General features: G+C 54.3%; 6 protein-coding genes across 6 annotated transcripts; 3 read left to right on the plus strand and 3 right to left on the minus strand.

The window, feature by feature from the left end:
- Window positions 1–161: 161 nt before the first annotated feature.
- Window positions 162–1,897, plus strand: WHR41_05982 (uncharacterized protein). The gene is made up of 4 exons (XM_069374587.1): window positions 162–298; window positions 354–401; window positions 455–1,641; window positions 1,700–1,897. Exons 1-4 carry the CDS (start codon window positions 253–255, stop codon window positions 1,727–1,729), a joined length of 1,311 nt encoding a protein of 436 aa, XP_069228707.1. The 5' UTR covers window positions 162–252; the 3' UTR covers window positions 1,730–1,897.
- A 1,335-nt stretch (window positions 1,898–3,232) lies between these two features.
- WHR41_05983 (uncharacterized protein) lies at window positions 3,233–7,249 on the minus strand. Its single transcript, XM_069374588.1, has 3 exons — window positions 6,632–7,249; window positions 4,605–6,565; window positions 3,233–4,554 (listed from the first exon to the last, which is right to left on the minus strand). The coding sequence occupies exons 2-3, from the start codon at window positions 4,958–4,960 to the stop codon at window positions 3,507–3,509; spliced, it is 1,404 nt and encodes a 467-aa protein (XP_069228708.1). The 5' UTR covers window positions 4,961–6,565; window positions 6,632–7,249; the 3' UTR covers window positions 3,233–3,506.
- Window positions 7,250–9,148: 1,899 nt separating this feature from the next.
- Window positions 9,149–9,786, minus strand: WHR41_05984 (uncharacterized protein). Its single transcript, XM_069374589.1, has 2 exons — window positions 9,560–9,786; window positions 9,149–9,492 (listed from the first exon to the last, which is right to left on the minus strand). The coding sequence occupies exons 1-2, from the start codon at window positions 9,584–9,586 to the stop codon at window positions 9,256–9,258; spliced, it is 264 nt and encodes an 87-aa protein (XP_069228701.1). The 5' UTR covers window positions 9,587–9,786; the 3' UTR covers window positions 9,149–9,255.
- A 56-nt stretch (window positions 9,787–9,842) lies between these two features.
- Window positions 9,843–11,537, minus strand: WHR41_05985 (uncharacterized protein). The gene is made up of 3 exons (XM_069374590.1): window positions 10,817–11,537; window positions 10,576–10,764; window positions 9,843–10,517 (listed from the first exon to the last, which is right to left on the minus strand). Exons 1-3 carry the CDS (start codon window positions 11,387–11,389, stop codon window positions 10,083–10,085), a joined length of 1,197 nt encoding a protein of 398 aa, XP_069228702.1. The 5' UTR covers window positions 11,390–11,537; the 3' UTR covers window positions 9,843–10,082.
- Window positions 11,538–11,852: 315 nt separating this feature from the next.
- Window positions 11,853–13,808, plus strand: WHR41_05986 (uncharacterized protein; the record flags this gene model as incomplete). Its single annotated transcript, XM_069374591.1, has 1 exon — window positions 11,853–13,808. The coding sequence occupies one exon, from the start codon at window positions 11,853–11,855 to the stop codon at window positions 13,806–13,808; it is 1,956 nt and encodes a 651-aa protein (XP_069228703.1).
- Window positions 13,809–14,348: 540 nt separating this feature from the next.
- Window positions 14,349–16,935, plus strand: WHR41_05987 (uncharacterized protein). The gene is made up of 6 exons (XM_069374592.1): window positions 14,349–14,426; window positions 14,487–14,857; window positions 14,913–14,965; window positions 15,104–15,389; window positions 15,440–15,767; window positions 15,822–16,935. The coding sequence occupies exons 2-6, from the start codon at window positions 14,758–14,760 to the stop codon at window positions 16,738–16,740; spliced, it is 1,686 nt and encodes a 561-aa protein (XP_069228704.1). The 5' UTR covers window positions 14,349–14,426; window positions 14,487–14,757; the 3' UTR covers window positions 16,741–16,935.
- The last annotated feature ends 2,298 nt before the right edge of the window (window positions 16,936–19,233 follow it).

A 19,233-nucleotide genomic window follows, 5' to 3' on the forward strand; every position in this document is an offset into this window, starting at 1 on the left:
CCTCGCTTGTGCTTGCCGGGCAGCGGGCGCCCCTGAGCGTACCGCAGGCGGAATGGGCTTTAGGGTTACGGGCCGAGGCGCAGCCCGCTGGACGATCGCTGGCGGCGTTTTTTCGACCCCGCCGGCGCTGTGACAGAGGCGCCGTGACGATGTCTTGTCCCGCCATACGCGCTCGCTCTTCAGCCTGTCTTGCGCTGGTCGCGTACGTACAACGCTGTACCGACATACCCACTCGCATACCTGCCTTCGACCATGCCGCGTGATCCTCTCATCGGCCTGGTCGGCAAGCCCAGCTCAGGTATCAGGCGTCGAATGGCTGCTGTGCGATGATCGAGCTGCTTACATTCGCCCAGGCAAGAGTACCACACTCAACAGCTTGACCGACACCACAGCCAAAGTAGGTGCGCGTAGTCGTTCCCGCTCTATATGAGCTGGCATTGACCCGTCCTCCCAGGCAACTTTCCCTTCACGACCATAGATCCCAACCGCGCCGTTGGCTATCTCCAGATACCATGCGCCTGCTCGCGGACGAACCTCACTGGCAACACACCTCCTTCACCTTCCGACGAGCCTCCCTTACAGACGCGCTGCAAGCCCAACTACGGTGTATGCCAGAAAGGTGTGCGAAGTGTGCCGATTGAGCTGCTAGACGTCGCTGGTCTGGTGCCCGGCGCGCACATGGGCAAAGGCTTGGGCAACAAATTCTTGGACGACTTGCGGCACGCCGACGCTCTCATTCACGTCGTCGACGCCAGCGGTACCACCGATGCCGAAGGAAAAGCTACGCGCGGCTACGATCCTTCCCAGGACATCCTGTGGCTGAAATCAGAGATTGTGAACTGGGTGCTTGGCAATCTGAAGCAGAAATGGGGAGGTATCAAGCGCCGGCACGTCGCGATCAAGGCAGGACCGGTAGAGACTCTGCAGGGTCAGTTCTCAGGATACGGTGGCACAAGTGTGATCGTCGCACGCGCTTTGGACAAGCTTGCTCTCAAGCAACCGCTGCAAGATTGGGATGACGACACCATCGCGGCCGTCGTGAACGCCTTCGTCGATGAGAAGTTTCCCACCGTCTACGCACTGAACAAGATAGATCACCCGGACGCCGATAAGAACATTTCCAAGATCGCAAAGCAGGAGCCGCCCGAGCGCATTGTTCTGTGCTCCGCCATCTCAGAGGTCTTCCTCCGCCGACTAGCCAAGCAAGACTACATCCGCTACATCCCTGGTTCTGAGTTCGTGGATACGCGGGAAGACCTCATTGACAATGGCGAGGCCGACGGTGGTGGCCTGAAAGAGATGGATGAGAAGCTCAAGTCGCGCATCGAGAACATGAAGGATATGGTGCTATACCGCTTCGGCAGCACCGGTGTGAACCAAGTGCTTTCGCGCGCTTCGGAATTGCTGGGTCTCGTTCCAGTGTTCCCGGTCAGAAACATTGGCACATTTGGGTCGGGCGAGGCTGGCACGAGCGGTGGTGATAGAGCCGCGGTCTTCAGGGATTGCGTGCTGGTAAGGAAGGGAGCCACGGTCGGCGATGCGTATAGGAAGATTATGGGAGACGCGCCGCTTGCATACGTCGAGACTGTTGGAGGTGTCAGGGTATCGGAAGATGATGAGGTTAGAGTTGGCAAGAACGATGTAAGTCTCTCACAGCAGTTCACGAGTGAGACGAATAAGATCGCTGACCAAGATGTAGATCTTATCGTTCAAGGTCGGGAGGGCATAGAAATCACTAGGTATGCACTCATCAGCCTCGGTCCAGCGAAACCCGCAAGGCATGAGCTGCGAATCGAGACATCAAACTTTTGGTCAAGACGTCCATACACGCCTAAGGCGGCGCCTTCGTACTGTGTCGCCTCTTCATGTAGATACCTTGACCAAACCTCCAACCTTGCGACTTCCCACAACAGCATCAGTCTGTGGCGAAACAATCGTGGCCAATCGTGGCAACATCACGAGGAACACCTCCCTTCCCATTTTCCTCAGAAAGTATTAGACCAAGATCACAACCCCACGACCCCTCCATGCACGCAACCCGCTACCAAGCCTCCCAGTGCGCCTCGTTTTCGCCAAACTGCACGCCTCCGGCCAGGCGAGCACTCGCATCCTGCATGTCCCGCGGCATGCCTAACCCGGAAGCCCGGCGGCTCTACCAAGCAACCGAGCCGCAACATCGATCCTCCTGCCGCCAACATCTCGAGGCTAATTTCACCATCACGCTTGTTGACTCTCCTAGTGGTCTGTTGCTGTCAAACCCCGCGTGACCCCGCGTCTTTTCTTGTCTAGACGGTGCCGATCCGGAGAAATGGACCACTGAAGGATGGTGAGGCGTTCGTCCATCGATGCTGGACTGTCACATATTCACGCAGCTAGTAGTAATCGGGTTCGGGCGGTGTCCAAGCCCCAGGCGCGCATGTCTTCACGTGGGCGGTGGGGGCGGTCTGGGTTGCGATGAGACATTTCTGGGTGGTGAGTAGTGAGCCGTGGTCGTCGGACACGCCTGGCCGCAATGCACGCTTAGATCAGGTCTCTGAGACCATTCTGTTTCCGGCCCATATCCTTTTTGGAGCGAATATGTTGCCAATGATAATGAATCGACTTCAACGCCGCAACTCAGCCCCAGCCGTCACGTGGCGGTCCTGCAGGCACCGATCGCGCCCAGCCGGATCTTCAGGGCCCGATTAGGCGAGTCATTTGCGTGGAATCTAGGGCTATGAAAACGAGTACATTCCTGCACATGCTGTAAACGACTGCCACCCACGTAGCCAAGTCAAGCCCGAAAGCCAGTTCCCGGAAGTCGGGCATGTCGTCACAGAAACTTGGCTGGCCGTTTTTGCCCCTCGGGAAGGCGAGGTGGAGGAGGAGCCGCGTCTTTTCGGCCTCTACTCGGCCTCATACAGCACGGCGATGATATTCGGCATGTTGCTTCGCGTGGACGTGGAGGGCGGTGGGCCGAACGCCTATGTATAGAGATGTCATGATGTGATGCGACATGGTCCTTGCTGAGGCTGCGCAGGCGCCGACGGGGCGGCGGGGCGTGGCCGTGGTCTGGAAGCTGGGCATCGAAGATGGCGGGTGCGAGCGGATGGACGGTGGGGTGGTTGCTGTGGCGTGGTGACTTCAGGTGTGTACGAGGTGGAGCGAGTCTAAGTCGACATGATTCATGGCAATAGCACGTGAATAGGTATGGGATGTATGGAAAGGACAACTGATGAGTCGGGGATGTGGCTTGTGGATCATGAGAACATAGCATTCATCTAACCGTCTAACTCGGCGTGTATAATCCACCACATGGGTGTTTTTTATCTGTGGTTTCTTCCTTTATTTCCATCATGCTCTCGTCTCAATCTGTGTCTTTGTTCATTGACAACGCGGCTTGCGGTAAATGTTCCCGCCCCGCGAAAGTGGTATCCAGATCTCCATCATAAAATCAAGCCTGATAGCGCCTCGGAATGAATGCAGCAACGCCCTTTTTTCAAATGCCGTGTCATGTTTCCTACCCCTTAGTTAACCCTTTGAGCAGTGGCGTGTGCGTTTTGGAAAGCAATCTTCTCGATCGGGTCGTCCTTGACGGTGGTCGGGCTTCCAAGAGCGGGAGTCGGGGGCGCAGTGTCGGCGATGGCAGTGCCCTCAAGTTTGCCGCTAATGTCAAGAGTTGCACGGAGCTGCCTCTTGTTCTCGCGGTCGATGCCGTGGTTGACAGCATCAAGAACATGGTCGACAGTGTGGTTCGGGATGTACTTCGGTTGAGTGCCCTCCTGGTAGACGCCGGTACGGACGAGAATGGAGTACCAAGTGTTGGCGGCGTGCTTGTTGTACTCGTTGGTACCACGAATATCAGACTCCGGGGTGTCACCGACAAAGTAGACAGTCTCCGGGGGAGCATCAATTCCGTGAGTGGCCCTGCGCCACTGCTTCAGAAGGCGAGTCGCAAACTCGAAAGTTCCAATTTGGGGCTTGCCGAAAGCAGTGGTCTGAAGCTCCTTGCCAGTGACGGCTTTGAACATGGCCTCGAGAGAGCATCGGAGAGCACCCATACCAAGACGAGTGAGGTCGTGAGACGCAGACCAGACAACGTCATTGTGTGAGAAGAAGACAGGCGGGCCTTCGTCGAAAGTCTCCGAGCGGGTACCAAGCACACCACCCTTGGACAACAGCAAATCAAGAATGATCTGTTGGTCACCAGCCCAATCTCTGCTGTCGGCGAAGACAAAAATGGCCTCGATCACGGTGTTGGAGAAGTCGCGGGTCCTGGAGTTCTCCCACTCTTCCTTGGTGAGCTTTCTGAAAGGAGTGGTGTCGGGGTTTTCCTTGATGATATCGCCAGGGGTAACGACGTCAGTGAAGCCGTAGCCCTCAGCGACTTCTCTGCACTTCTCGCCCTCGCCACCAACGACCAGCACGGTCTTGTACTTGTCAGCCATCTCCCTCATAGGAGTGTGGCCGCAAATAAACTGTCCGGGAGAAACCTCGATGTTCATCTGCTGACTGAGCTGGATGCAGCGTTCCTGTTCTGTCTTGCCACCACCATTGGTGACGAAAATGTAGGGACTGTGCAAATTAGTTTTAGTCTCATGATCTGTGAGCAATGGCTATCTTACATCTTGATTCCATAGGGATTCTTGCCATTCAGGACTTGCATCGCCTCCACGGCCTCAGGGATGGGACGGCCACCCCGAATCAAAACGCCGTCAATATCGAAGGCAAAGGCAAACTTGTCAGTGACGGTGGTCTCGGCCGGTGTCTGCGGGTCCGAAAGCGAGGCGGAGGCTTCCTCAAGATCCATTCTCGCCAACTCCATGGCAGCGGCGACTTCGTGAGCATCACTGGGGTCCATGAGGTGCTCCGGAGGCACCACGACCGTAGGCGAGCGGAGGCTGAAGTCGGCGGTGGTCGCATCGCTGGAACTCAGCCTGCGGAAAGTCCGCGGCCTGGAAGGAGGAACAGATTCCGACATCGTAGCGGCTGGTATGAGCTGGATTGATGAGCCAGGTGTTGTGGGCAAAGAGTCCTTGGGAGAATAGGAAAGCTGCGAACGATGAGAAAGGGAGGGCGAGGGCGTTCACCCAGAGCACGATTGGCTTAAATGACAAACACAGTGGGGCGCAGTTAGCACCGTGGGATAGTCTGTGGAGAAAAAGTGGTCTCGCGAGTCTGGGTCTGCTGAGTGGCACGGTCCAGTATATAAGGCTCCTCCGTAGCGCGGCCTCGGTCATGCCCAGTGATGGCACTTTGCGCGGCAAACTCTTCGTCTGCCCACGGTCCTTCACCGCGCGATCGTGGCACATTGGAGGGGCAGACACGGTACGTGACGGTGGCGGGCCCCACTACGGTTGCGAGCAAAGTTCCTATCAGTAGCCTACCTACTGCGGCTAGTGGACAGGAGATACTGCTGTTAGTGGCGACTGCGCTGGAATTGCCGGCCGGGGCAAGCAGCGCGGTGCAATAGCATGCTGCGTGATTTTGAAGGGACTTGTGACTTCCGTACTCAATCCTCCATCTGGTCGATGTCCTTGCTCTTGGCCGGTTCGTCTGGCGATGTCATTCGTCGAGAAGCCGTTGGGCTCCGCGCACGGTGATCCCGGCCAATGGCGTGCCCAGAAGACATCCAACGTTTTGCATGACGTCTCACCCTTAAGCCGCAGGTGCGGCTCATGGTGCCAGGCACACGCACTTTGCATTGGCTGGCTAAGCGGAAGCAACACACGCTTTCGAGGCTCTCCAGGGATTGGCAACCGACCCGCACAGGTGATTCATGGCTTTCGAGGAGGCGGTTTTGCATCGGAGTCGAGTCCGAAGAAGCCGCGCTCGGTCGCTGGCGTTCGTTGTGCAATCCACTTCGCCACGCTTACCCAAATGACGTGCAAATGTGTGGTGCATCGAGGAAACGCGTAGTCGGCCTCAGCGCCCGGCGCGAATCGCCTGACTCACAAAGATGGGCGCTATAGTTGAATAGCCGTTTTGCGGCCGCCTAGCGAAGCTCAACGCCTTTGACGCCTCCAGGCGCACGCTATGCAGCCCATCGGTGCTCTAGCGACTTTGGCGCGCTGCGTCTTCACATGCTTGCACGCTTGGCGCTGGTTTGTTGGAGCCTGCAGCTGCAGTGAGCGTCATCAGCGCTATTTCCTAGTCGATAGAACTGCGCTTAACTGCTCGTCGTTCTGCAAGAAGTGGCTTGCGGAAGTACATACGTCGAGGTCAGCCACCTGATCTCATCATGCATTCTCAAGCAAAAGACGAGCATGTTGATTGATGGATGCAGCATGCTGGCCGCGGCTCACGTCGTGATAGGATTCTCACCCCTCAAATGGGACAGGTGCCTCGCGGAAGTCGGCAGCCATGGGTCGCATCCTGGCCGTGTATCCCTCAAAACACGATGACTTGGGACGTAGCTTAAGCAGGGCTCGAAATCAACCGCAGGGGTGAGATCCTCCGCCGCATTGTGCCGGCCTGCCATGTGTAGGTGCAGGAGGTTCGCATCGCTCAAAGCGGAAACCCGGGCTTTGGCGTGCTGGTGTGGTCTTGGTTCTGCAGCTGCCCTCACTCTCCACTTGCCATGCTGCTTAAGGGCGATCAGCCTGGAGATGCGGAGATCCTGGGGTCATGTGGGCACTTGTCGAGAGCATACTGAAAGTGTTGGTGTGCCGTATGGTGAGTGACCTGAACACTCGAGCGATTCATGGGCGATGTGAAGGCAACAACTGTGCGAACCGCCGTGCGAGATGTGCTGTTGTATGAGGAAGTTGACGACGGCGAATGGAGGGAAGCAAAAAGGCCTGAAGTGCAGCAATGTGAGGGAGCACAGAAGGCAGGCACGCCAAAGGCTGGGGACGTCGCTCTTTATGCTTAATCCAACCTCACCGACTCCACCCTGTACAACCACCAACGCTATCGCGCACCGGTCTACGGAACAAGTGGGCCTCTCCGCGGGATCAGCATGGATTGGACGGGAGGTACGAGACGAAGGTATGCTGGGGCTAAGAACAACAACGCAGGCTTGCAACGACAGAAAGCCCACTTCGCAAGGGTGAGGGCAGCCAAACAGAACTCTCACATCAAGGATCGCCAGCGGACTATATCTTGGAACGGACACAAATTGTCTCTAGATGAAGATAAGTCGAGTGTGAAGGATGATCGTTCTCTGCGTGTATCGCAACCCCAGGCCCACGCGACGAGGCATGAGCATGGCACCGCTCACAGTGACGACACAGCTGCATGGCCTTACAAAAGTATGACCGTGTGCTTCTGTAAGATAACCGTAATCTCTTTTCATTGACCCGCGCTAGATGGCCATGAACACGTTCGCGATCATCGCTCTATATATACGCCTCGTGATCGGACGCAACCCCAGCGCTTTCCGACAGGATTGAAGACTATCAACGACGACGAATTGTTGGTGCTCGCCAAGCGGCGCAAGCTATTCGCTCGAAATGACTGGCTTTCTCTGGAGCCCACGAGGCCTTTACGCCTGGAATTTCCTGCCGGTACAGGTGACAGCTCAGTTGGACGACGAAAAAGGATCAAAACAGTGAAAAGGTCCGCTCATAGGGCTGTACAGCGACCTATCTTCAGTCCAGTCTTCAGGGGACCCCTAGGGAACAATGATATCTTCATGAGCGGTGCACTCCCTTCATCTCCAAACGAACCAATCCACATCAAGGTCGGCACCAGCGCATTTGGTAGTCCTCACCGCGCGCGTCCAAAGTCGAGCGCATCGAGCCGCTCCAGCATCGGTCATGCTACTGCCGTCAGCTGTCTGTCTGAAGAGTTGATGTTGCTCGGAGCTGACGGCGACTACTTCGATGCCACGCAAGTTGAAGTGCCGATATTAAAGCAGACCTTGCATCGCAGCACAACGGATCAACAGCTCGCGGTCGCCTCGGGCAGCCGGACGGAATCTTCTTGTGGACGAGAGTATGGCGGAGGTACGGCCAACGTCACCTCGCTACGGGGAGAGTACAAAGAAATGCCCCAAAGCCGAAAAGTCGCCTGCAGAGAAGATCGGTATTCAGCAGCAACATTCCAGTCCTTGATAGAGTCTCGAAGCAGTCCGGAAGTCACGAGAAGCCCGCATTTGTACCGCCCTGATGCTAAATCATCGAAACAACAGGACGCGACTATCTATCAGATCCGTCACCCAACTCACAATGATCGGAAAGACAATGCAATGGGTTCTGGGGATCAATATGACGTTGACCCAGACTCGGAGTCCATCTGGAGGCGGTTGATGGGCGTGCGTACTCCAGGAGAAAACGTTACATCCACCAGAGTCATTAATCCAACGGGCACTTATTCCGACACCTCTGACAGAGCACTTTTATCTATCTCGCATCGTCTGGTAGATGGGCAAAACTATGTCAGACACACTTCGTGGCAACACGCGACGATCGACCCATGTCATGAGCACAATGCGTTTTTGCACGCGCAACACCAGCCTTTGCTCGCGCCCTCTCAAGTGCCGTTGAGGCAGCCGGAATGTGCATTGCCAGAGAACCAGAATCGCAGTAAGATAGACGATGCTGAGAGTTTATGGAGAGAGTTCATCACTGATAGTCCCAACACAGAGGACGACAGTGGTTTTCCAATCTCCTCGGAATGCATACCGACAGGCGCAAAGCATTTCGTCCAGCCTGCCCCATTAATAATCAATGACTCTGGTGCATCGGACAGAGCTACTCAAGGCGATCCAGTCATTTCAGGATCTCCAGAAACACCGCAATATCTAAGTCACGTCGGCACAGACGCTGCGGCGAAGGATAGTGATAGCATCGATGACCTCTCAATTGACGATGAAACTGAACACCGCAGTCCGCGCAACATCCACACTATGCCGGGGGCAGTCACTGGCCTTCGGGGGTTCAAACCACGCGATCGGCAGCCTGCTCACATTGAGCATGGAAATCGCAATCAGCCATCGAAGAGGTTCGTTCGGAGCCGAGCTCCCAGATGATGCAGACACACGAAAGCAGTTAGGCAGACTGTGGAAGGTTGCTAGTCTCCTGACTCTGGAACCTTGTTGTTAGCTGTCTATTTAAGCATAGCTCCATAAGAGTTCAATGCCGATCTCCGAAAGATCGACAAAGAGCGTTTGCCTGAAGTCCATGTGGCATGTGCCAATAGTATGCAATACAACGAGAAGCTCAAGTGGAGTTTCACAGTATTCATTACAGCGTAACACATAATGCTAGCTATTCAATCAATTCATAAAACCATGTTCTTCTAATGTAATCATTCCTTCACGCTGCAAAGCTTTTACGCGCTGGTGTCGCCACCAGTAGCAGCGAAAGAGTTGTTGTTGTCGACCTTGTTGCCACGGTCACCCTGGACGCCAGCCGACGGAACATCGGCCTCTTGCATGCCGTTCAGAGCGGCCCTGGCGGGGTCCTTCTTGGTGCGGACCTCGTTGTTGAAGCTGGCGTTGGGCGCGCCGGAGTCGAAGCCGCCTTCAGTGATGTTCTTGCCGTGAGGCTTGCCAGAGTTCTGGACGACCTGAGCTAAGTGTCAGATCTACTTGTTCTGGTGATTGCGCTGCCTTGTAAATTTAATTGAAGCATACCTGCTCGTGACCGGATGGGGCAGACATGGTTGTATGAGTAGAGGGAATAGGTACTGATAGATTTGAGGTGGGCTTTGTGGTGTCGAGAGGAAAGGTGGTGTGGTCGTGTGAGTATCTTAGACGTCTTCAAGAAGCACTCAGGTACACAGCTTGAAGGTTTTGAGATGATGTCCCTCCATAATTACATGGTTATGACATACTCGCATGAAGTGATTCTCGCGTGATGTCACAACCCCGCTGCAACAAAATTGGAGAGCACGCACTCAATTGAAGCCTGTTAGTAGAAGTAAGAGCACTAGTCATTGGGTTCGACTAAATTGCCATCGGAGATGTTTCGAGCACCTTCTGGTGGTGGAAGTCTAGACCTTCCACGTACATATGGCTGGCCCGCTAAGGTAGCGGAACAGCAAGCAGCGAATTCTCAAGCTCATGTCGATCACGCTCCCGCAATACACTGGGTATCTTTCATCTAAAATTTACAAGCTCTTCGTCGTGAGTTTCGTTTCTCGTGGCAGTTTTGCAATTACGAGATGAAAACTTTGCGAATGCTGCCTTCTTCCCATTCGACGTCGTTTTCTCCAAGTTTCGTCGGATCCCTATACCAGCCCTTTTTCGTTCCGAGTTTCTCGTTGAGCAACTGCAATCTTTCGCGACCGAAGACCCGGCCATTTGGAAGAACAACCGGATCATCTTCCATGGAGCTGGTAGTGTGATGGGCATAGGGCACGTTCTTGGCAAGCTCATTGAGCTCTGTAGAACAGATCGGACAGACAGGTGCTCCAGTATTCGCGGTCACGGAGAGAGCGTGCTGCGAGTGACAAGCAGGAGTCTTGAGTGCGCTGAGGCCTGCAGACAGAGCGATGTGTAACAGAGGTGTTGGTGGGAGAGAGAATAAGTTATGGTGAGTTTGTACGAATAGGTCCGCCAGGTGAGGATAGCGTTCCTGTGAATACAGTGTCTGAAGGAAAAAACGTTAGCTTTTGGAACTGCATGCAAAAACGAGCATCGCGAATTACCTGGTATGGTTCCACAAAGGTGTCTGGAGGGTATGCCATGAGTCCACCAGCCTGCAGACCAAATTTCGAGCTCTGGTCCCCGGCGAGATGCTTCCGAGCATGTACAATCGCGTCCACGAGCTTGTCGATGTCTCCGCTCCGTGCTAACTCGATGAACTGTTGTAACCGTAGTTCAAGTTCAAGTTCACTCTGCCATGAATGTCAGTAGAATGCCAATTCTTCGTCTTTCAGACCAACTCACATTGATCTTCTTCAAGGCGTTCTTGTTCTCCCCGCACCATGTCAATGCATCTTTCACTTCGCCCTTGCGCAACGCCTGCTCAATTCTCCCAGCCTCTTCAAATACGCCCACATCTACCAAGTCTCCCAGCTTATTCTCTTCTGCAAGCTCTTTCGCGCTTTGCGTATAACCCTGCCTCAATAGATAATCAACAAGCAGCCGATCCAGTCGTACGTGTGCCCATCGGTCGTAAGCTACATCGCCCAGGCTCGGAATCTCGTGCAGCGTCTGCAAGTGCTGAATCCGTGCCTTCTGCTGTGAATGTAACGCCTGCTCCTCTGTATGTAAGGCTTCCAATTTTCGCTTGAGGTTCTGTGCTTTCTGTAATGTGGCGTCCAGACTCGCGAGGGTCTCGGCGGGATTTTGCTTCGTGCTGCTCTGAATTGCGGATGTGATGTTTTTGTTGACTGGCTCTATCGCGCGCTGCGCGGATTTGAGATTCTTCTTCAATAGCTCGTGAGGAAGTCGGAGGAGCGGCTGCTCGAGGAGAAGGTGTGAGTCTGGGTCCATCTTGGAGACGCTGTGTTCGGCCATGGAAGATAGCTCGCGGCTTTTGAGTAGGGTCGAAATGGTCGCAAGGAATGCAGAGGTCAAAAGATCGTGGCGTTGGTACTGTGCCGGAGCCGTTTGCTCCGGACGTGGTCGGCAGGTCGTGTTGCACAGAGAAGGGTAGGGTCGTAGAGGCAGAGGTCCGGGTCCGATGCAGCAAGGGCCAACTGCGTCAGCGCAGCTCGGTCTCGCCGTGAGCTGTGAGCGCGGGGGCGGAGATCAGGGTGCAACGGTCCTGGTGAATTTGGAGCTGTCCAGCTGCAGGATCATGAAAGTTTAATCAAATGTCAACCAACTTTCTGCGGTTGCTAACCGCGCCAATCAACGCGATGTCTAGCATCACTCAGCCACGCTTGTGCATGCCTTCATAGCGTCAACGATGTTGACTCAGCTTAACGGAAGAGAACTTCTATCATGCTACAGCACTTTGTGAAAAGTCAAGTCCAGCATGCCAGCCCAACCGCGAGGCCGGGCGTGTCAAAACTGCCAGTCTATCAAGATCAAATGCGAGCTGGGCGCTCACGGCGGCGAGCCGCCTTGTGAACGGTGTACGCGGCTGAACAAGTCATGCGTTCTTGCTCTGCCAAAGCGACAAAAAGATAAAGTAGCCGAATTGGAGGCAAAGGTGGCAGCCCTTACAAAGCTTCTCGGATCACAAGGTCTCGAAGATGCGTCCGATGAAGCGAGACATCTTCGGACGCCCAGTACGCAGTCTTCAGGGCTATCTGACGGTGCGCATGATTCATCTTTCAGGAAGAAACGCAAACTGGAGCAGCCCGCTGGGAGAACTGACAGCGAATCAAATGGGGTCTACTCATCGCCAGAAGGGGGAACCAGCACCGATGTTGACGTTCCTGACGGTACTGACTGGCTTGATCGCATGATTTCCATCGACCAGCAACAGCTTGTACTGAACGAATTTGTGAACTCCTATCAGTCGATCTTCCCAGCCATTCCTTTGGAGCCTGGCGTTGAAGCAAGAGTCATGCGAGAAACAGTGCCTCATACATTTCACGCCATCATCTACATCGCCAGTGCCGGTATACTCTCGTGGGACCTCCAAGACAAGATCAACCTGACACTTATCGAAGAATTAACGTCTATCACTCTTGTGCAATGTAAGAAGTCACTCGATCTCCTCCAGGCTTTGCAACTTGTTTGCCTCTGGTATAGAAGCCCGAGAAATGCGACACAGATACCACTCTTCCAGCTTATCACCATCACTTCTGATATGGTTGTGGACCTGGGCTTCGGCGGCTTGGATTATCCTCCAGCCTTGACAATTGAAGGAGCGGCTGAGGAGGGGCTGCTTAATAGCGTCGATGCGCATCGAAGGTGGCTTGTGTCATTCGTCATTACAGAGACAGCAGCTCTTCTCAAGCGGAGAGCTAACGGGCAGAAATGGTCTTCGCATCACGATCTGTGCTTGCATGAGTTGGAACTAAGCGGACAATCTCTCGAATCTGATGCATTGCTAGCGCAACATGTCCGCGTCACCCGAATGCTAGCCTTAATCTGCGATAACATGGAGCTCAATGTGACATCGACGTCTCCGGTTCTCGGCACACCATCCTGTCAACAAATCATGCAGAACCTACAGGCCCAGATCATGACCTGGAGGCTCCAAGTCCCCTACGAAATCTGGCCATCAAGCCTTGCTTTCACGGGATTTTTCGCTGAGGTACTCCTCTATGAAGTAGTCTTGCAGACGCCCACCAACAAAGCAACTTTCGCGGCACCTTTCATGGTCGAGAGGCTTTCAACCATCGACGTGCCGAGCCCAATTTTGACACAAGACCACATCAACTCTGTCCACTGTCTCAAGACAGCTTGCCATAACTTGCTAGATACCGCTGCAACTTTCACAGAATCCGAGTTGATCACTCTCCCAACGTCAGTCTACGCGCCGCGAATAGCACATACCGTGGTGGCCTTGTTGAAGTTACACATTGCCATCACGGCGCCTGGCAACACTTACGGTCAGACGCTTTCTCCCGAAAATGTGCAGACGGAAGCATACATCAACAAGTGCCTGGACATCGTGAACCGAGGAAGTAGGATTGACGCGGAAGCCGTGATGGTCCGGATCGTGAAGTATGTGCAGAAGCTGAAAGATTGGCTGCAGGAGTACGAGGCTTCAAGGCTCCATCCAGAGAAGCCTGGGAATGCCCATCTCGCGTGCCACTACACAGTCCATGATGGATCTGGCTGGACAATACGGAGAAAGGAATGCAGCAATGCCGAGATACAAAATAATCCTGCGCAGCATCGCAGCGCTCTGGGGGCACAAGTGGCGGTGGATGCTGATGTGCCGTTCATGGATTTCTTCATCACTGAATTTGCGATAGGCGACATCGACTTGTTTGATCTTCTTTCAGAGCCTGGCAAGAGCCTAGAACTGTGAACCCTTTGGCTAGAGCGGTGCATAAGTGCGATTTAGATCTGTGATAATGACAACCTCCCGGTTCTGTCCAATGATTTTGCTGATAACGCTAGAGAAGGTCTGTTCGATCGTCTCACGTACTCGTTTCCAGGGTCGCGAAAAACCTACCTGGTAAATAGCCAGCCACGGCAACACGGGTCAACAGACGCGAAGTCAAGGAAGGTCGCTATTGTAATTACCATCGTCTGCGGTGTCGCCGTCTCCAGCATTTGAATCCCCCCGTGCCCCCGCAATCGGACGTCTCCGCTGCAAGCGGCCACCCTTTCACGCATCTCCATAATGCATGAGAAGAGCACTCTTGCACGATCCGCCAACCCTAGCGCGATCCTTGCATTTAAATGTGTCCCTGCCAGATGAAAAGGTACTCAGGCCGGGTATCTTTGTTCACGACATCTAGGACCGTGAAACGACGTAATGATTCCCCGGCAGTAAGAGTTCCACTGCCGGGCCGGTTCTACCCACATCTGCGACCCTTGGCCTGACCCTGGCCCTACGTTTACTCGATCACATCGAGTCAGCGGGGGAGAATTATCGCCTGGAGCCGGGGCGCCTCTATCGCACTCTATCTCGGCTGATAAGGTTCGCGTCCTCTCGGCCAACGAATTCGCAGCATCAACACGATCAACTTACGCGGAATAGGTAGAGTTCACTGCAGTCTCGTGGGCGGAGATCTGTGGCCTTACGCACCATGCGGCTGGATCGCCATGGCACGCGGTGCCGTGAAGGCATAAGAGCCACGGGTTCCCACACAAGGGAGGTACCTTGAACGCATCAGACTTTCCTTGTACCACAAAATCGGCCGAAGTGTTCAGTCAATTGCCGGGTCTGCTACACCTTTTAAGCCTTGGTGGACAACAACGTCGTTCCCTTCCGGCCTATCTCTTTTTCGCTTGCCTCTTGATCCTCCAACATGGAGCGGGTCAAGAGCTCGAAGCTGGCCCATTATGCAGAGAAGTTCGCGGTCGAGTCTGAGCCCGGGCTCACCACAACACAACTACTGCTCACCAATGGTAACTACTTACCCTCTGCCGAACATCCTGCACACCACCTGACATAATCTCTTAGAGGATCTGAAACCAGTAGAGCCGGCACGTAGAGAATGGCGCAGTCGAAATTTTGGTAAGTCAAATATTCTTTATGGTGCATGAGAAGGTAGACAATATGCTAACGATTTAACAGTACGTATCATATCCTCTATCCAAAAGACAGGCAATCCAACCTCCCATGGAGCACGACGCTGATTGTTTTACCAATAGGTCGCGTTCTGGATCGCAGACTCGTTCAACATCAACACATGGATGATTTCTTCCGCTAGTATCATCAACCCCGGCCTTGCATGGTGGCAGTCTTGGCTTTGCGTGTGGATCGGATATTCCATTGCCGCCATGTTCATCTGCTTGACCGGTAGGATTGGTGCAAAATATCACATCTCGTTCCCAGTCGTTGGAAGAGCGTCTTTCGGAATCTGGGGATCACTATGGCCTGTCTTGAATCGCTCAGTCATGGCTTGCGTCTGGTATGGTGTCCAGAGTTGGATTGGAGGTAAGTATCATTCGTCGAGATCATATCCACATCCACCTAACAACGTTAAGGTGAATGCGTCTTCCTCATGATCCGATCAATCTGGCCATCGTGGGACAACTACGCTGCTGGAGGCAGCAAGAACACGATTCCGGAGTCGACAGGAGCCAACACGGCTGGCTTCGTCTCGTTCTTCCTGTTCTGGCTCGGCTCGCTGCCATTCCTATGGTTCCCAGTGCACAAGCTTCGCCACCTCTTCACCGTCAAGTCGTACGTTGCACCTTCTGCGGGTATCGCACTCTTCATTTGGGCTATCGTCCGCGCGGATGGTCTCGGACCCATTGTCGACCAACCAGCCAAAGTTGGAGGCAGCGCCCTCGCTTGGGGCATCATCAAAGGGTAAGACAACGCTCTCGCATTGTCACGATGGACATAGGCTGACGACTGTTGTAGCATCATGTCCTCTATTGCGAATTTCGCTGCCCTGATTATCAACGATCCTGATTTCAGTCGTTTTGCTCGTCGCCCTAACGATGCACTATGGTCTCAGCTCCTCACGATTCCATGCTCGTTCGGGCTCACCAGCTTTATTGGCATCATCGTGTCGTCTTCCGCCGCCGTGATTTACGGCGAGCCTGTTTGGTCTCCATTGGAGCTTTTGGGGAACTTCCTGCGCGATCCCACAGTGGGCGGCGCCACAAGGTTCGGCGTCTTTGTCATCGCGGCTGCTTTCGTCCTTGCGCAGCTGGGTACAAACATCGCAGCCAACTCCGTCTCCGCCGGTACCGATCTCACAGCACTGCTCCCTCGGTACATCAACATTCGAAGAGGCTCCTACATCTGCGCGATCGTCGGCATCGCCATCTGCCCATGGAACCTCCTGAAAGACAGCAACTCCTTCACAACCTACCTCTCGGCCTACTCGGTCTTCCTGTCGTCGATCGCCGGCGTGATGGTCTGCGACTACTACTGGGTTCGCAAAGGCTACCTAGAGACGCAGAACCTGTACTCCGGGCTGAAGACAGGACCCTACTACTTCACCTACGGCTTCCACTGGCGTGCGTTCGCGGCCTACGTCGCCGGCATCATCATCAACGTGGTCGGCTTCGCGGGCGCGGTTGGCACTCCCGTCCCGATCGGAGCGGAGTACATCTACAACCTCAACTACTTCTGCGGCTTCATCGTGGCGGCGGTCGTGTACGCTCTGCTTTGCCGCATCTCGCCCATCCCGGCTACCAGCAAAGTGTGGCTCGAGGTGGACGATGACCTCGATGGGAGAAACGGAAGTGTGGTGGAAGGCATGATACCTCCCGACGAGGAGACTTCCGTGGGAGTGCACGCCTACAACAAGGGTGATGACATGCGGGATTGAACTAGATGCAGCAAGGATCGCGTGGGCGGACGTTTCGGGGGGTTGGTTAAGAGAGCCACTTGTTAGGCGGTTTTAAGTTTCAATGGAGCTCACCAGAGAGTCCTCGATCATCGGCGAAGGCCCATATACCCGTACATACGATTTGCACTGCGTCCACTGCGCTGAATGAGACATAATGGCCTACTCGTGCTCTGGTTGTGTCACAGCGAATTGCGCAAGCTTACATATGTGAAAACGATGGCAGGTGATGCGCAAAGGGGTAAGGGAGGGTATGGTGGTAATCTGGTGAAGGTAGGTCATCCGAGACTATTATCAGACATCAGACATGTCTGCTTACGTTTCAGTGATCTGTATCCATCGTATCTCGGGGCGTTGGCCTTGACCGAGCAGGATGTAGAGTGAAGTGAAGTGATTTGGCGTCAGTCACGTGATAATAGTCGATTGTAGAGGGTGACCGTAGAACATCAGGATGACTACAAGATCCTCAGCGGCCTTTATGTATTGCATGATCCGCACGACACCAGCTCTACTTTGGCGCAAGTACCTGCAAGTCATCTGCCCTCGTAGAATCCTCAAGCGAGCCGGTCACGTGCGGTCGTGAAACAAATGTTTCAAACCTGACCCCCATCACGTGGCACCCACGAACGACCAATTCCGCACCCGACCAGATCATCTCGGTTCCTGACTATCATCCGCGACCATGACCTCGAGCGGCGAAAGAAAGCCAATTCCCCTCCTTGGCTCCTCCCTTTCGAGTAAGTTCATCACCTCCCAGCCAGCGCATCAAGAATCGCAGCCAACGCAGCCCAACATGCCCGCCTCAGAGTACCCGCCTTACACCAATACGTCGTACAACTACCCTCTGCCCAACGATGAGAACAACCGCCACGTCCACTTCCCAGACTCGTTCTCGCCGTCGTCGTTCTCGATGAAGATCAAGCTGGGCCCCAGAGACCATCCGACGAGCGTAATCACGATTTCGATCCGGTTCGAGCCAGGCCGGTTTCCGAGGATCAAGTTCCGAACGAAGAAGCCGAGAGAGGGGCATCATAGGAGGCGGCGGAGGAGATTTTGAGGTGTCGAACGATTGTGGGTTCCCGTCAACGCAGGCTGTCCCGACTGTGTCCTATTTGTCAGATCTGGTCACCGCTGAGAAATCCTCTATCTCAGGCAGGCCCGGCGGATTTCGATCAGCGCGAGCGAATTCTTTAGTCGATCGTTGCCGGAGACCAATGTCAACTTCGAATAGGCTTCCTTCTGGATCACTGACGAGTGGGAGATTGGTTCAATACCTAAGAGCTCGAGGCGGACGAGCGCTCTCATCATTGCTTAGTTGAGGAGATTTTCGATCGGGCTGGAGAAACAGTGAGAGTCAGGAGCATTCCTTGTCGTTGTCGACTCCTTGGGTACCCGGGCATGACGAGATGGGATGGACGAAATAGTGGAAACTATCATTACCAATGCATTCTTCGAAACTCCAGAGTAATGGCAGTCGTTCTCACACATCGGCCTTCTCGTCTCCAATTTTCTCATCGCCTGACCGTCCTCAGTGCCGCATTAAACACACTTCCCAATTCCAAAATGCTTTTATGGCCCGGAAAGGTTTAGACAATGTGTAACTTCAAGATCTAAAATCGCCACGTGCCTTGGTGAAGGCTTCGATTAGAGATAGAAGTGAGTGCATGGCTGGAAGACACCTTTTCTGCCACCATGCTCGGCGCCATTGCGCGATTCACATCTCTTGCGCCATGCCCGAAAGCATACGTGAATGCCCGCATGCGTCGAGACAAGTCCTGACCGGCTGGGAGAGTGGTTTTTGTCTTCACGCGTATGGCTTCGTAGCGGTGAGCTTCAGGGCAGGCTTCAAGGCATCGAAAAAGTCAGAAATTGCCAAATAATTGCGCCAAAGAATCCATCAGACGATTCTGCAACGACCATACAGGTACTGGCAGAATTATTGTTCCTACCGATCGAAGAGGGTGTTTTCGCGCTCGATCATCTCTACTTCTTCAAGTCGGCAGCAATGTGAGACAAGCAGATGTCCCATCACACCTCGCGTGGCGTTTGTCTCGCGCGACTGCGGGCTTGAAGCTGTATGACCAAGGATCAGTAGTAATATCAGTGGTTCTGCGGGTATAACGGATGGCAAAGCGCAGCGATAAGCCGGCGCGGAGGGCCCACAAACGTCGAAACCCACTCGGCGCAACAGAGCAGAACGGATCGCCAGGTCCCGAGCCGCACGTTCCAGACACCTGACGTTCGCTGGTGGGATGCTGTCCCTTGGTCTGGGCGATGATGCGCTTGACTAGAGCCGCCGAGGGATCCTCCATAGCAAAAGACGCAGCAGCGCCCCGAGGCTTTTGTTTGCTTTTGTCTGAGTGCACCCGCTGTGCTGATCGGTGCAGAGTTGGAGGCATGATTGCCTTGTTTCCAGTGATCACGGTAGCCAGACCAAGGCCGCAGCATCTCGCCAGGACGGTAGTGTTGCCGGAA

This window comes from Cladosporium halotolerans (genome assembly GCF_011745625.1).
Source record: "Cladosporium halotolerans strain TM138-S3 chromosome Unknown Sca18, whole genome shotgun sequence".
Lineage (NCBI taxonomy): Eukaryota > Fungi > Ascomycota > Dothideomycetes > Cladosporiales > Cladosporiaceae > Cladosporium > Cladosporium halotolerans.